At 40.4% G+C, this 13511-nt stretch overlaps 1 protein-coding gene across 1 annotated transcript in view; it reads left to right on the top strand.

Annotated features, from left to right (window-relative positions):
* LOC135102208 (uncharacterized) overlaps window positions 1-4441 on the top strand; it is a 7096-nt gene extending 2655 nt beyond the window's left edge. The window contains exon 3 of the mRNA XM_064007038.1: window positions 3123-4441. Within this exon, the coding sequence (XP_063863108.1) occupies window positions 3123-3294 (172 nt within the window). The 3' untranslated portion in view covers window positions 3295-4441. The remainder of the gene's footprint in view (window positions 1-3122) is intronic.
* The last annotated feature ends 9070 nt before the right edge of the window (window positions 4442-13511 follow it).

Genomic DNA, 13511 nt, shown 5'->3' with positions numbered 1-13511 from the left:
TCACTCATACAGCCACCTAATCAGTCAATCAGTCACGGCAGGAAACAAAAGGCGCAATGACAGTCATTCGTCACTTCAGTCAGTCAACTGATAAAAAGATTAAGTCAGTCAGTCAATTAATCACTCATGTTCAGAAAAAAAAAGACAAAGAAAACCAGTTCATCACCAGTCAATTAGTCAGGAAAGGATTAAGAAGTTCAGTCAGTCAGTCAACCAATCAAAATATTAGTCACCAGTCAGTAAGTCATTGCCTCACAATCCGCAATCACATTCAGCAAGATCAGAACACGAGCACAGGTAGGACAAGTGAAAGGGAGCAACGTCCTCTCTTACCTCCTTACCAAAAAAACAGATTGAAAAAAAAAAAAAAAACATAAAAAAGAAAGAAAAAAAAAGAAAAAGAAAGCTGGGAGAAAGAGAACAAACAAAGTGAAGAGAGAGAGAGAGAGAGAGAGAGAGAGAGAGAGAGAGAGAGAGAGAGAGAGAGAGAGAGAGAGAGAGAGAGAGAGAGAGAGAGAGAGAGAGAGAGAGAGAGAGAGAGAGAGAGAGAGAGAGAGAGAGAGAGAGAGAGAGAGAGAGAGAGAGAGAGAGAGAGAGAGAGAGAGAGAGAATTAACAAAATCCGCGAAAAAAAAATCAATAGCAAAAATGCACCCGTTAGATAATCATAAATCTAAAATACCAGCAAAGCAATAAAAATAAAAAGCCATGTAGATAATACAGGCAAGGAAGCGAACAGGTAAAGACGTCAATTACCTTTACCTGTAAGGAGATATACAAACACCTGTGTGTTTACGAGAAATATTATTACAACTGTTCTATTTTAGTCACGTGCTTCTCAGAGGGGAGTTAAGGGAGGAGGTAGACAAGGGACAGAAGACTAATAGTAGTAGTAGTAGTAGTAGTAGTAGTAGTAGGAGGAGGAGGAGGAGGAGCAGGAAGAGGAGGAGGAGGAAGAGGAGGAGGAGGAGGAGGAGGAGGAGGAGGAGGAGGAGGAGGAGGAGGAGGAGGAGAAGGAGGAGGAGGAGGAGGAAGAGGAGAAGGAGGAGAAGGAGGAAGAGGAGGCAGAGTAGTAGTAACAATGGTAGTAGTAATAGCAACAGCAGCATCACCAGCAACAGCAACAGCAGTAGCAGTAGTAATAGCAGTAGTAGTGGTGGTAGTAGTAGTAGTAGTAGTAGTAGTAGTAGTAGTAGTAGTAGTAGTAGTGTTTCCGCTAACATCTCGGCAGAGTGAAAGTTTCATGCATCGACCTTTGAGTGAGATAAAAGGAAACATAACTGGACTGGCCGGCAGCTGATCGCTTTCTCTGCGTGCTGACCGGCGGCGGCTGGCGTTTTTGCGTTTCCTTTCGATTTTAGTCTTTCCCCTCTCTCTCTCTCTCTCTCTCTCTCCCCAAAACAAGAATGCTCGCTTTTCATTTATTATCTCCTTCCTTGACACATCCTTCTTCTTCTTCTTCTTCTTCTTCTTCTTCGTCTTCATCATCTTCTTATTATTATTATTATTCCTCCTCCTTCTTCTCCTCCTCCTCCTTTTCCTTTTATTCCTCCTCTTCCTCCTCCTCATCTTCTTCCTTTTCCTTCTTTCTTTTTCCCTTTCTTCTTTTCTTTTTTATCCTCTCCTTATTCTCATTCTCCTTTTCCTATTCTTCTTCTTCTCTTCCTCCTCTTCTTCCCCTCTTCCTCCTTTTCTTCTCCTCTTCCTTCTCTTCTGCTCCTGTACTGTTACTCACGTAAATGCATCAGCGGTTTCATTAGCATAATTTCTCCACTACTCGTTCCTACTTTGCTCTATGTCATGCTGTTTTCTTTTATCTTTTTTCCCAATTCATGACTGTGCCTAAAATGCCGTGAAAGTTATAAGTACACACACACACACACACACACACACACACACACACACACACACACACACACACACACACACACACACACACACACACATATACACACACACACATAATTTTAGATACTGTGTGTTCAATGCGTCTGTGTGTGTGTGTGTGTGTGTGTGTGTGTGTGTGTGTGTGTGTGTGTGTGTGTGTGTGTGTGTGTGTGGAAGAGGAATAATAATTTTCCTCTATCAACTCAACCACTTGTGACCTTTTTCTTTATTTTCTTCTTAATTTTTTCCTCTCTCCCCCTCTCCCTCTCTCCATTATAAGACTCTTGTGATCATGTCTGCATTTGAAATTCATGAACTTTCGCCCTTGTGCAATACTTCCCACAATACCTTGCCTTACTTACCTGCCCTGCCACACCTTTATCGCGCATAATTATCACCTTTTGTTGTTAACCTCTCACTTACTCATTCTCACGAAGACTAACTCCTTTACTCTTTAACGTCCTCACCTGTATACTCATATATTCATTATTTTCCTCTTATTTTCTTTTATTCACTCTCTCTTTTACGTATTGGTAACCTTACCATTACTCATTCTCGTGTAGGTTGGCTCATTTACTCTTGAACTCCCTCATCTATTTACTCATAATCACAACCATCACAACCTTATATTTTCTTTTTCATCGTCACTTGTTCTCTCACGTCATCATATCAAGCCATTTTATCATGAATTTCTTTCTCTCCCTTATTCTCGGGACACTTTCTTCTCATTCTCTCCTTTATTTTCTTCAATATTCTTTCCTCTCTTTCCATTCGTCTCGTCCTCATTACCCTTACTGTATTTCTTCTTCATTCTTATGCCATCATTTCCCTCACATCTCTCTCTCTCTCTCTCTCTCTCTCTCTCTCTCTCTCTCTCTCTCTCTCTCTCTCTCTCTCATATCCCACGCAACTTTTATTTCTGTATCTTCATTCTTACCACACCCTTTCCCTTTCTTCTCTACCTTTATCTTAGGCTCCCATCTCCCGAACCTAATACCTCATCCTTCCTTCACCTGTATTTTTCCTCTCTTTTCTTTCTCCCTTCATCTCTCTCTCTCTCTCTCTCTCTCTCTCTCTCTCTCTCTCTCTCTCTCTCTCTCTCTCTCTCTCTCTCTCTCTCATATCAACAATTATCCAATTGTCTGATTCCTATATCCTCTTTCTTACCACATCCTCTCCCATTTTACCTCGGCTTCCTACGCCGCTAACACACCTTCCCTCCCTTTCTTCCGACAGCTACTACACGAGGTTGCCCGACTCGCGCCTCATGAAGGTGGAGTACTACGTGGATGAGTACGGCTACCATCCCACCATCACCTACGAGGGCGAGGCGCAATACCCCACACCCCAGGCCTACCAGCCCGTGCATCACAACGTCCATCCCGGGAAGGGTGACTTGTACCTGTAACATGCAGGTGTCTTTAGTAGGGGGTCTCATCTGTGTGTATGTATGTGTGTATGTATGACGTTCTCCTCCTCCTCCTCTTCACCTGTAGCTTACCTTGTCTGTGTAATATGTGAGTTTGAGTGAAGGTTTAAGTGTGTTTTTTGTTTGATTAGTGTGAACGTTTGTGTGTTTGGGTTTATGAATGTGTTTGCATGTGCGTGTGTGTTAACTGGTCAAAAGGCGAAAGGAAGGAACTGACTGACTGACTAAATGACTGATTCACTGATTGAAACCACCATAACAAACCCCAGCCCCTCTAACCTCTTATAACTAGAAGCCTCTTCCACCTTCTCCTTCTCCTCCTCCTCGGCCTTTTTACCACTCCTCCCAAGCCAGTCTACGCTCCCGCAACTAGAATCCCTATCTACCTCCCCGTCCCTCTCCTCTCCAGCTCCCCCCACTGCCCCTTCATAACTAAATCCCCCCCCACATCCCTCGACTCCTCCTCCCAGGCACTCTACCCTCATAACTAAAGATCCTCCACATCCCTTGACTCCTCCCCAGCCACTTTACGCCCACCCCATAACAAAAGCCCCTCCCCTCGACCGCTTCCCTTCTCAGACTATGGGATTTAAAGTTTGTTAGATCAGTATTTTTTCCTTCCCTACGCCTCTTCCCCTCCTCCCATCCTTCTCCTCTTTCCCTTACGTGGTGCTCCTCCCCTCCTATGGTGCCACGCCCTCCCAGTCATCCCTCAGGAGTTATCAATTCGCTTTCTCCTCTTCTGTTTATTTTTCCTCCTTTTTTTTCTTGTTTCACTGATTTGATTCTTGTGTTTTCTGTTATTTTCCTTTTTTCTTGTTATTTTTCTGCGTAGAAGTTGAAAAGTTTTATATTACATAGAGATTTATATATATTTTTTATACAAAGCCTTTGCTACACGTACTGTTGATTAATTGTTGAGTTAATGTAGTTTTATTGTTGTTTTTGTTGTATTCTTGTGTATTAGTGTAGTGCAGCAAGACTTAGAGACAATGTTTTCTTTTTTTGTATTGTTGAAAGTATTATATAGTTTGTTTTGTTTTTTCTAATTTCTTGTTGTGTAACGAATGTTTTATATAGAGCTATTTTTTATACTGAGAGCAATTATTAAAGAAAATATATAAAAGTGCATTGTGTTTCATTGTGTTGTGTGTTGTTGTTGTTGTTGTTGTTGTTGTTGGTGGTGGTGGTGGTGGTGGTGGTCTCTCTCTCTCTCTCTCTCTCTCTCTCTCTCTCTCTCTCTCTCTCTCTCTCTCTCTCTCTCTCTCTCTCTCTCTCTCTCTCCCATCGTCATCTATCATTATCATCACCCACATCGCTTTTCTGTGTCAAAGCCAACTCATACCTTCGCTATATCCGTCATAGCACCTGCTCAACAACACACCTATCACAACACCACATCTGCTGCAAAACCACACCTGCCTTAAGAAACAACACATCTGTCACAACAACACACCTATCACAACACCACATCTGCTGCAAAACCACACCTGGCTTAAGAAACACCACATCTGTCACAACAACACACCTATCACAACACCACATCTGCTGCAAAACCACACCTGGCTTAAGAAACAACACATCTGTCACAACAACACACCTATCACAACACCACATCTGCTGCAAAACCACACCTGGCTTAAGAAACACCACATCTGTCACAACAACACACCTATCACAACACCACATCTGCTGCAAAACCACACCTGGCTTAAGAAACACCACATCTGTCACAACAACACACCTATCACAACACCACATCTGCTGCAAAACCACACCTGGCTTAAGAAACACCACATCTGTCACAACAACACACCTATCACAACACCACATCTGCTGCAAAACCACACCTCCCTTAAGAAACAGCACATCTGTCACAACAACACACCGACAAACATTTCTTTCAAGATTACATCTGCGTTAACACCACAGTTGTAACCAAGATAACACCAGGTATAAAAATTCACAAATAACGGAGACCTGTAAATAAACCGGGAAAAAAATATCTGAGAAACAAGCAAGCAAACAAACAAAAAACAGAAAATGAGGAAAATAAAAAAAAAAATACTAAAATCTAAAAGTGATTACGGTCAAGAGAAGAAAGAAAAAAGGAAATAAGGACGCAAAACACGAAAACAGGAAAGTAATAAAGGTAAAAGGACATCATGTTCAAGAAAGGACAAAAAAAAAAAAAAAAACGAGAATATAAAAAAAGTAAGAAAATTATAATTATGAAAGACGATTACAGAACGTAAAAAAAAAGAAGAAATATGACAGTGAATTAATAAGAGTAAAAAGATACGAGAAAACTAGAATTTGAGTAAGAAAAATCACAAGAAACAAAAAAAAAAAAGAAAACATTAAAACTTACATTAAAAAAAAAAAAAACAAAGAGAGAGAAGGGGATACCTGTGAAATAATTAATTAAGGAATACGATGACAAAATATAACAAGGAAACAAGAAAAACATAAAAAAAAGATAAAAAAAAAAAAAAAAAAGTCATCGCGGTCACACCTCAGCAAGAAGCTACCTGGTAAAAGTGGCAAAGGACATCAAGGGGAGGGCAGATGACAGGCCTGCCAAATCTCAAATCTCGGGGAGAAGGGAGAGGACCAGACCTGGCGGAAGTTTTTGTATTTATGTATTTTTTCTTTTGACTTTGTTTTAAAGATGATAGTGATTTTTCTTGTTCTTATTTATCTATTTATTTTTTTTTTGTGTTCGTCTTCGTGTTCTTCTTTTCTTCGTCTTTGTCTCCTTCTTGGTGTTCGTCTTCTCTTCTTCTTCTTGGTCTTCGTCTTCATGTTGTTCACTCTTCTTCTTTTCTTCCTCTTCTTTCGTCATTCTTCTTTTCTTAATCTTCATCTTCGAAATCCTTCTCGTCTTCCTCGTCCTCGTCCTCCTCTTCCTTATCTTTCTTCACCTCTTAGTCCTTCTCCTCTTCGATTCCTGCTAACTTTGAAGGAGGAGGAGAGGGAGGATTGATTTATTACTAGGGATAAAAAAAAAAGCACAACAAATATAGGTTATCGTTATCTAAAATATGATGATAATGTGTATATATATATATATATATATATATATATATATATATATATATATATATATATATATATATATATATATATATATATATATATATATATATATATATATATATATATACACAAGATAAAATCTTAGATCGCTTTTAAAGATAAAGAAACGCAAGTATAACTTTAATAAAATGGAAGTGATCGTAAAACACTAACAAAGAATAAGGAAATGTATTTAAAATACTACTAGATAAAAAAAAAAAACGATAAAAACATGACAAAAGAGAAAAAAAAAACGAATGTACTAAAACTGGAGAGAAGAAGAAAAGGAAGAAGAAGAATAAGAAAAAGAGGAGGAAAAGAAGACGAAGACTTAACAGCTAGATATATATATTGAATACTATCTCTTACACAAATGAAGCGGTTCTCTCTCTCTCTCTCTCTCTCTCTCTCTCTCTCTCTCTCTCTCCTGCATACATAATAGATGGGAAAAGAGAGAGAGAGAGACAGGGACAAATGCAGGAGGAGGAGGAGGAGGAGGAGGAGGAGGAGGAGGAGGGGGAGGAGCACGTCCATTTTCTTTAGTGTGTCCAGCCATGACTAAAGCGAAGAAAACGGGAAGAACACGCCAGACGAGCGAGAATGAAAAGAGAGAATCTATTGGACTGAAGGACTCAAGTATTTTAATCAACCACTTGCGGTTTGGTTGTAATAGTAGCAGTAGTAGTAGTAGTAGCAGCAGTAGTAGTAGTAGTAGTAGTAGTAGTAGTAGTAGTTATAGTAGTAGTAGTAGCAGCAGGAACAGCAGCGGCAGCAGCAGCATCAGCGGCAGCAGCAGCAGCAACAGCAGTAGTAGTAGTAGTAGTAGCAGTAGTAGAAGTAGTAGTAATAGTATTTAAAGTGGTAGTAGCAGCAGCAGCAGCAGCAGCAGCGGCGGCAGCAGCAGCAGCGGCAGCAGCAGCTGCAGCAGCAGCAGCAACATCATCATCATCATCATCATCATCATCATCATCAGCAGCAGCAGCAGCAGCAGCAGCAGCAGCAGCAGCAGTAGTAGTAGTAGTAGTAGTAGTAGTAGTAGTAGTAGTAGAAATGGTGGTGGTGGTAGTGGTGTAGTGGTATTGGTGATGGTGATAATAGTAGTAGTAACATCAGAAGTAGCAGCAGCAGTAGTAGCAGCAATAGCAGTAGCAGTAGTATCAATATCAACAGAAAAAGTACTGTACGTAATAGTAAAAACAACAGTAGTAGTTATATATTCATTTCTCTCAAGTAACATAAGCACTTCAAGGCAGCTTGTGGACCCTGCTCTTCTCGCATCACTAAGCAAGTTTTTACGAGGCACAACACAAGCCGGACAGTATAATGTAATGTGCTTCGCATCGTAAACCCCTAAATAGGCTTACGGAGACACCAGAGAAGTCAGCTGTGAATTTGACCCACATTTTAAACAGACCAACTATCAGAGAAACTGTCTGAAAGGACTTATATTTCACAAGAGAAACAAATATATAAGTACTAATTCTGGTGTTATTACTACGCACTACTACTACTACTACTTTTGTTACTACTATCACTACTACTACTATCATCACCGGTATTACTGTTTACTGCAACTACTAATAAATGACGAAATACATCTTTATAAGCCACTAAATAAAAATGTTTGTAAATGCTTGTGAAATTCGCCACAAATCATGTACTGTAAATCAGGAAACCAACAAGGAAAAAAGGACTTTTACTATGTATTACAAGTACATATTGAGTCAAAGATATGAGTCAAAGTTACTCAAGATAGAAAATGTTAAATTCTTTTTAGTATACATTTTCTCATGTTCTTATATTAGTCAATAGGGAGCTTGAAAATATTATATAAATATATGGATGACGGGTGGAAGTAGGTAGGCATGTTTTGAAACAGGGACTGCCACGTATTGGCCTGATGGCTTCTTGTAGCTTCCCTTGTTATCTTACGTTCTTATGTTCTATTGCGTCATGACATTTAGACTAGGGTTCTTTAGGTTAGTGAAAATGTTATGGTGCAAGTTGAACAACAGAGCAGTAGTAAAACATGGTAACTTATAGATAGTAGTAATAGTGGTAGCAGTAGCAGTAGTAGTAATTTCAAAGACACAGCTCACATCAGTTAAAATAAATAATACGGTCTGAGCATTTTAGCTCCTTTCATTATATTCTCATTCGGCAAAATAATCAAATGTGACCGAAACAATCATTATAAATTAAATTCTCTATGGAAAAAAAAGTGTAGGACTCATAATAAAGTAGTAATAAATTGCAGCCACTTACGGTTATGAGTTGTAGTTAAGGGAAGTGTAGTTGAATGGAGAATAGATCGTCATCAGCTGCAGGAAGAGGATGGACAGAGACATATCTAACATAATTTTTATTTGGTATTTAGGAATTATACTGCATTATAATCACAACACAGTGACAATTAGATAAGTAATGTCTCCTTTAAAAAAAATATATATAGTACAAACGATTTCAAGAAAGTAATGAACAACTTGGCACAGTCACGGAATGTCACGTTACTCATAAGGTACAAAGAAGTTCAAGTCAAAGTGGTGAACGTATATGCAAAATTTGCATCGCATGAGGAACCAAACTCTGACACCTCAGAAGATACTGGTGAAGCTGATGTACTTCATGTAGGTGGCGGTTGAACATGTGACCCATGCATATATGGTGAGCTTTGTTCAGTTCTTAGTAGTTCATTTGATGATGGATTTTTGCAGTATGGTGAAGGGTGTGAAGTATAGGGAGCCCGGTGTGGCGGAATGTAGGTTTGATTCTGTGGTAAATCACACCCTTCACCATACTGCAAAAATCCAACATGTCTTTTTAAGAAAAAGACTTGTTCACTTCAAGCTCATGATTTACCACAGAATCAAACCTACATTCCGCCACACCAGGCCCCCTATACTTCACACCCTTCACCATACTGCAAAAATCCATCATCAAGTGGATTACTTGGAATTGAACAAAGCTCACCATATATGCATGGGTCGCATGTTCAACCGCCGCCTTTATGTAGTACTTCAGCTTCACCAGTATCTTCTGAGGAGTCAGCTTTGTTGTTTGTTTGATCAAACCAATAACACCAGACTGGAAGTGCAAAATCCCATCATCGGCAAATCTTTCGAGAGAGAGAAGCCCTTTAAAAAAAGGAAATATGACGGTATTCTTCTGCTGCTAAATGTTCCAGGATTTCTCTCTCAATGTCAACTTTCTTTTCTTTGGAGCAATCTTTACACTCTGTCCCTCTTACAGTTGCCTTTAACTTAGCTAGCTTCCCTAGACAACCACCTGAGTAGTCTAGTGCAGGGCCCACTTCAACCTGTGCATGGTCCTTCTGGTCTCCTTTGGTGAATTAAATAAGTGAGGTCGCCACTCGGTCTTTACCCAAACATGGAGAAAGAAACAACAAACAAACCCACAAACACTGAACGTGCTTCCTTTGCTGAGAAGGAATCATATGACCACGTTCTAATGGGTGAAGCAGCTACGAAAGGACAGACAACTATGAGGATTATAATGTTCTGTGAGCTACCACCCTCTTGAGACAAAACCTCCCACAGTCAGAACATTACCTCATGCTACCAACCAGTAACATTTACAGTCTCTTAAAAGATGGACCACTACCACCCAGAAACAGTAAGGTCCAGGAAGGTAGTAGATTTTACTGTACTGCAGAAAAACTCTATATCCGCTGGGTCTAAAGCTCTCAACACAACTCTGGATTCCAGTAACATTTACAGCACAAACAACGATAGACTAAACATATGACAACATACATGGACGAACGAGGAGACTTGTTGTCACCACTATAGTGCTGGCACCACATGCCCGGTGAAATTCCTATGACTGGTGTATTACCTACCTAAATCGACAGGGGCAAGGCAGCTGCTAACTCATTTACAAAACAAGCTAACCAGCATCATCTAACCTGTATGAATATAGCCCTATTCCATGACAGTACTCTCTTTTCACATCATCACGTCCACTCAGCTTGCTTGCTCCTAGCCGGCCTTGCGTGCCTCCCACAAGGTAAAGAGAGGAAATCATATGACAAAGAAGGGAGCAGAATGTATAGGGGAGGGACGGGGGTGTGATGCACACCAACCCGCCTCGCTTTACTTATGACGAGTGGCGAACTATGGAAACTGTTATTTAAAAAAAAAATTACTCAGAGCATACTATAGAGGCTGGATGAATTCGGGTTACTATATAAGCAATATGAACTCTTCAACTGTATAATATGTGTGACTTAACATAGGGGACCAAGAGAAAGTAAGGGAGTCTAATTATGAAAGAGGAGTAACTGTAAGTTCTCAAAATAAACATATGGGGACAGACACTCATCACGCCTCGACCATCTTTTGTCTTCATCTCGCTCTCCCTCACTCTTCTTTCTTTTTATCTCCTTTCTACTCATCATCTTTTTTATACGTTTCATCCCTATCTGCGCATCTCATAAGAATATACTGTGGTGTGGGGGCACCACAGAATGAAGGAGTTAGTAAAGTAAAATAGGAAAGGTCAGTATAGTAAGGTAATCAATTATGGTACAAGTTGACAATAATATTTTAAAAGCTAACACTCAGGAAAAGAAGAAAAAAAAAAAGAAGGAATTAATAGAATATAATGGTACAGTATTAAATATAATTACGGTAAATGAATCAAGTGTATTTCAAGTTTAGAACATAATTTAAAAGTCATCACTCAAGAAGAAGAAGAAAAAAAAGCAAACATTTAGGCATATCACTGTCTTCCATTTCACTCCTGCCCATCAAATCATCACTTAGCACTAAAAAAAAAAAAAAAAAAAAAAAAAAATTTGCACCACACACTCTTAGAATACTAACCAATACTATCTCATTCACGTTCTAGAACTCCGAAGCAGGACGCCTATTTACAACAAATCACTTCAAGATACTATTGGTTGGCTTGAGCTAGTCACTGCCTCTCCATTTTTTTTTTTTTTTTTTTTTTCCGGGCGAGGGGGTCACGATCGCGCTGCAGTGTCTTATCATACCCGCCACTCCCTCCCGCCACTCCCACGGCTGTTCAAGTGACCTTCTGACAAACGCGGTCACTTTTTGCCACGTTTTCGTTTACGGTCTCCGCTGCGCCGCGCCTGAGTATGTGAACGAGCGAGTGGAGGGGAAGATTGAATGCTGTGATTGTCTTGTGGGGGTTGTGGAGGGCTGTGCAGGGGTTATGGGGTCAGCGTAATGGTAATGAATCTGGTAACCGTGAGAGAGGGTGAGGGAGGCTGAGTTATAGCTGCATGTGGCATCAGCGTTCATCTCCTTGATCTTAGAGCCTGTGGTGGTGAGGTTCCTTACCGTAGAACACAGGACCACTGGGAGGAAGAGGAGGAGGAGGAGGAGGAGGAGGAGGACATGAATAAGAACAAGAATATCAAGAAAAACAAGAACAAAAAGAACAACATAGGAACGCTGCATGAAAAAAGAAGGAGGAGGAGGGAAAGATAAGAGATAGAGAGAGAGAGAGAGAGAGAGAGAGAGAGAGAGAGAGAGAGAGAGAGAGAGAGAGAGAGAGAGAGAGAGAGAGAGAGAGAGAGAGAGAGAGAGAGAGAGAGAGAGAGAGAGAGAGAGAGAGAGAGAGAGAGAGAGAGAGAGAGAGAGAGAGAGAGGAACGAGAAAAAAAAACTATAAAAAAACAAACAAACAAACCAAGAACAACGAAGCACTGACTAACTGACTGGCGCTTAGTGGTTCATAAAGTTCCTTCACATCTCACAACCATCCTTCTCCCTCCTTCCTCTGGCGCCCTACATACTTGCTCTATTCAGCTCATGTGCTCATGCGGTTGTTCTGGGCTGTTCTGGGTGGGGCTGGGCGGGGCTGATCTGGGTTGTGCTATGCTGGGCTGTGATGTACTGCACTGTGTTGGGCTCTGTTAGGTTATGCTTTTCTGTGTTGGGCTAAGCTGGGTTGGGCGTCACGTGGAAAGCGGAGCTGGTGCCACGTAATCCCTCGTGTCCAGTGAAAGGCTCCGGGGGCGACCTTTGCTGCTAATTATCTCCACTCTGAAGGGCATACCGGCAACTTCCCCAAAGGTTCCTCTGCAGCAGCGTCTACGTAACTGGGTATTTCGTGCTCGCCTCCCTCTTTTCTTTCCTGGACTTTTTCCCTGGGAGGGAGGTCGCATTTTCACGCAATATTTCTAGTGTGTGTGTGTGTGTGTGTGTGTGTGTGTGTGTGTGTGTGTGTGTGTGTGTGTGTGTGTGTGTGTGTGTGTGTGTGTGTGTGTGTGTGTGTGTGTGTGTATGTGTGTGTGATTACCTATTTATGTGTCTGTCTATGTATCTGTCACATGTCTCTCTGTCTGTCTGCCAGTGTGGCTGTGTGTATGAATGGTGGCCTGTGTGTCTGTTTTTGTCTCTCTGTCTGGCTGTCTGTCTTTTTGTCTGTCTGTTCGTATGTCTGTCTATCTGTCTGTCAGTCTGTGTCAACGTCAGGATGTCTGTCTGTTTGTTTGTCTATCATAAATACATATTTCAGTTCGTATTGTAAGTTTGAAAGTTGTTGTCATATAATTTTTGTTGCATAAGTTAGCTGTAGTCATGTTATAATAGTCAGAATTGCATTAGTTTTACCACGTGGGTTCAGCTCTAGTTAACAAAATGATCTGCATCTATTTATTCACCTATTTATCCATCTATCTATATATCTACATACGACATCAAAGTGAAATATATTTATAATCTATAGATATACCTTCTTTTATTTATTTTTTCCCCTCATGAGTTTCAGAGACCCCAGAAGGAACCACCAAGCCATAAAATTGTCTTGGTATTATATTATTTCATTGTATTCATGGCCAGTGTTTTTCTTCCTCAGTCTCTTAATGTCGGTCAGCGATTGTCTTCACGCTTCACTTGTTTGTTTGGCTCCTTGTCTTCATTAATGTTTGTGTTTACGTTTGTCTGAGGTTTTAACTCTTCAGCTTTATCTGTAGTTTGCTTGTTTTGTTATTTATCTTTTCAAATTTTTTTTCATCTGATTCTTGTTCAACTTCGTTTTTCTTTTTCTCTCTCTTCCTTATCTTTACGCTTTCAGTGGACTGTCTCTCGAGATAAACAGGAGTACATTTACCAATCCCTTCTCTCC

This window comes from Scylla paramamosain, chromosome 7 (genome assembly GCF_035594125.1).
Source record: "Scylla paramamosain isolate STU-SP2022 chromosome 7, ASM3559412v1, whole genome shotgun sequence".
In the NCBI taxonomy this organism is placed as follows: domain Eukaryota; kingdom Metazoa; phylum Arthropoda; class Malacostraca; order Decapoda; family Portunidae; genus Scylla; species Scylla paramamosain.
Note: the sequence above shows the minus strand (reverse complement) of the source record. Positions and strands in the feature narration are given on the sequence as shown.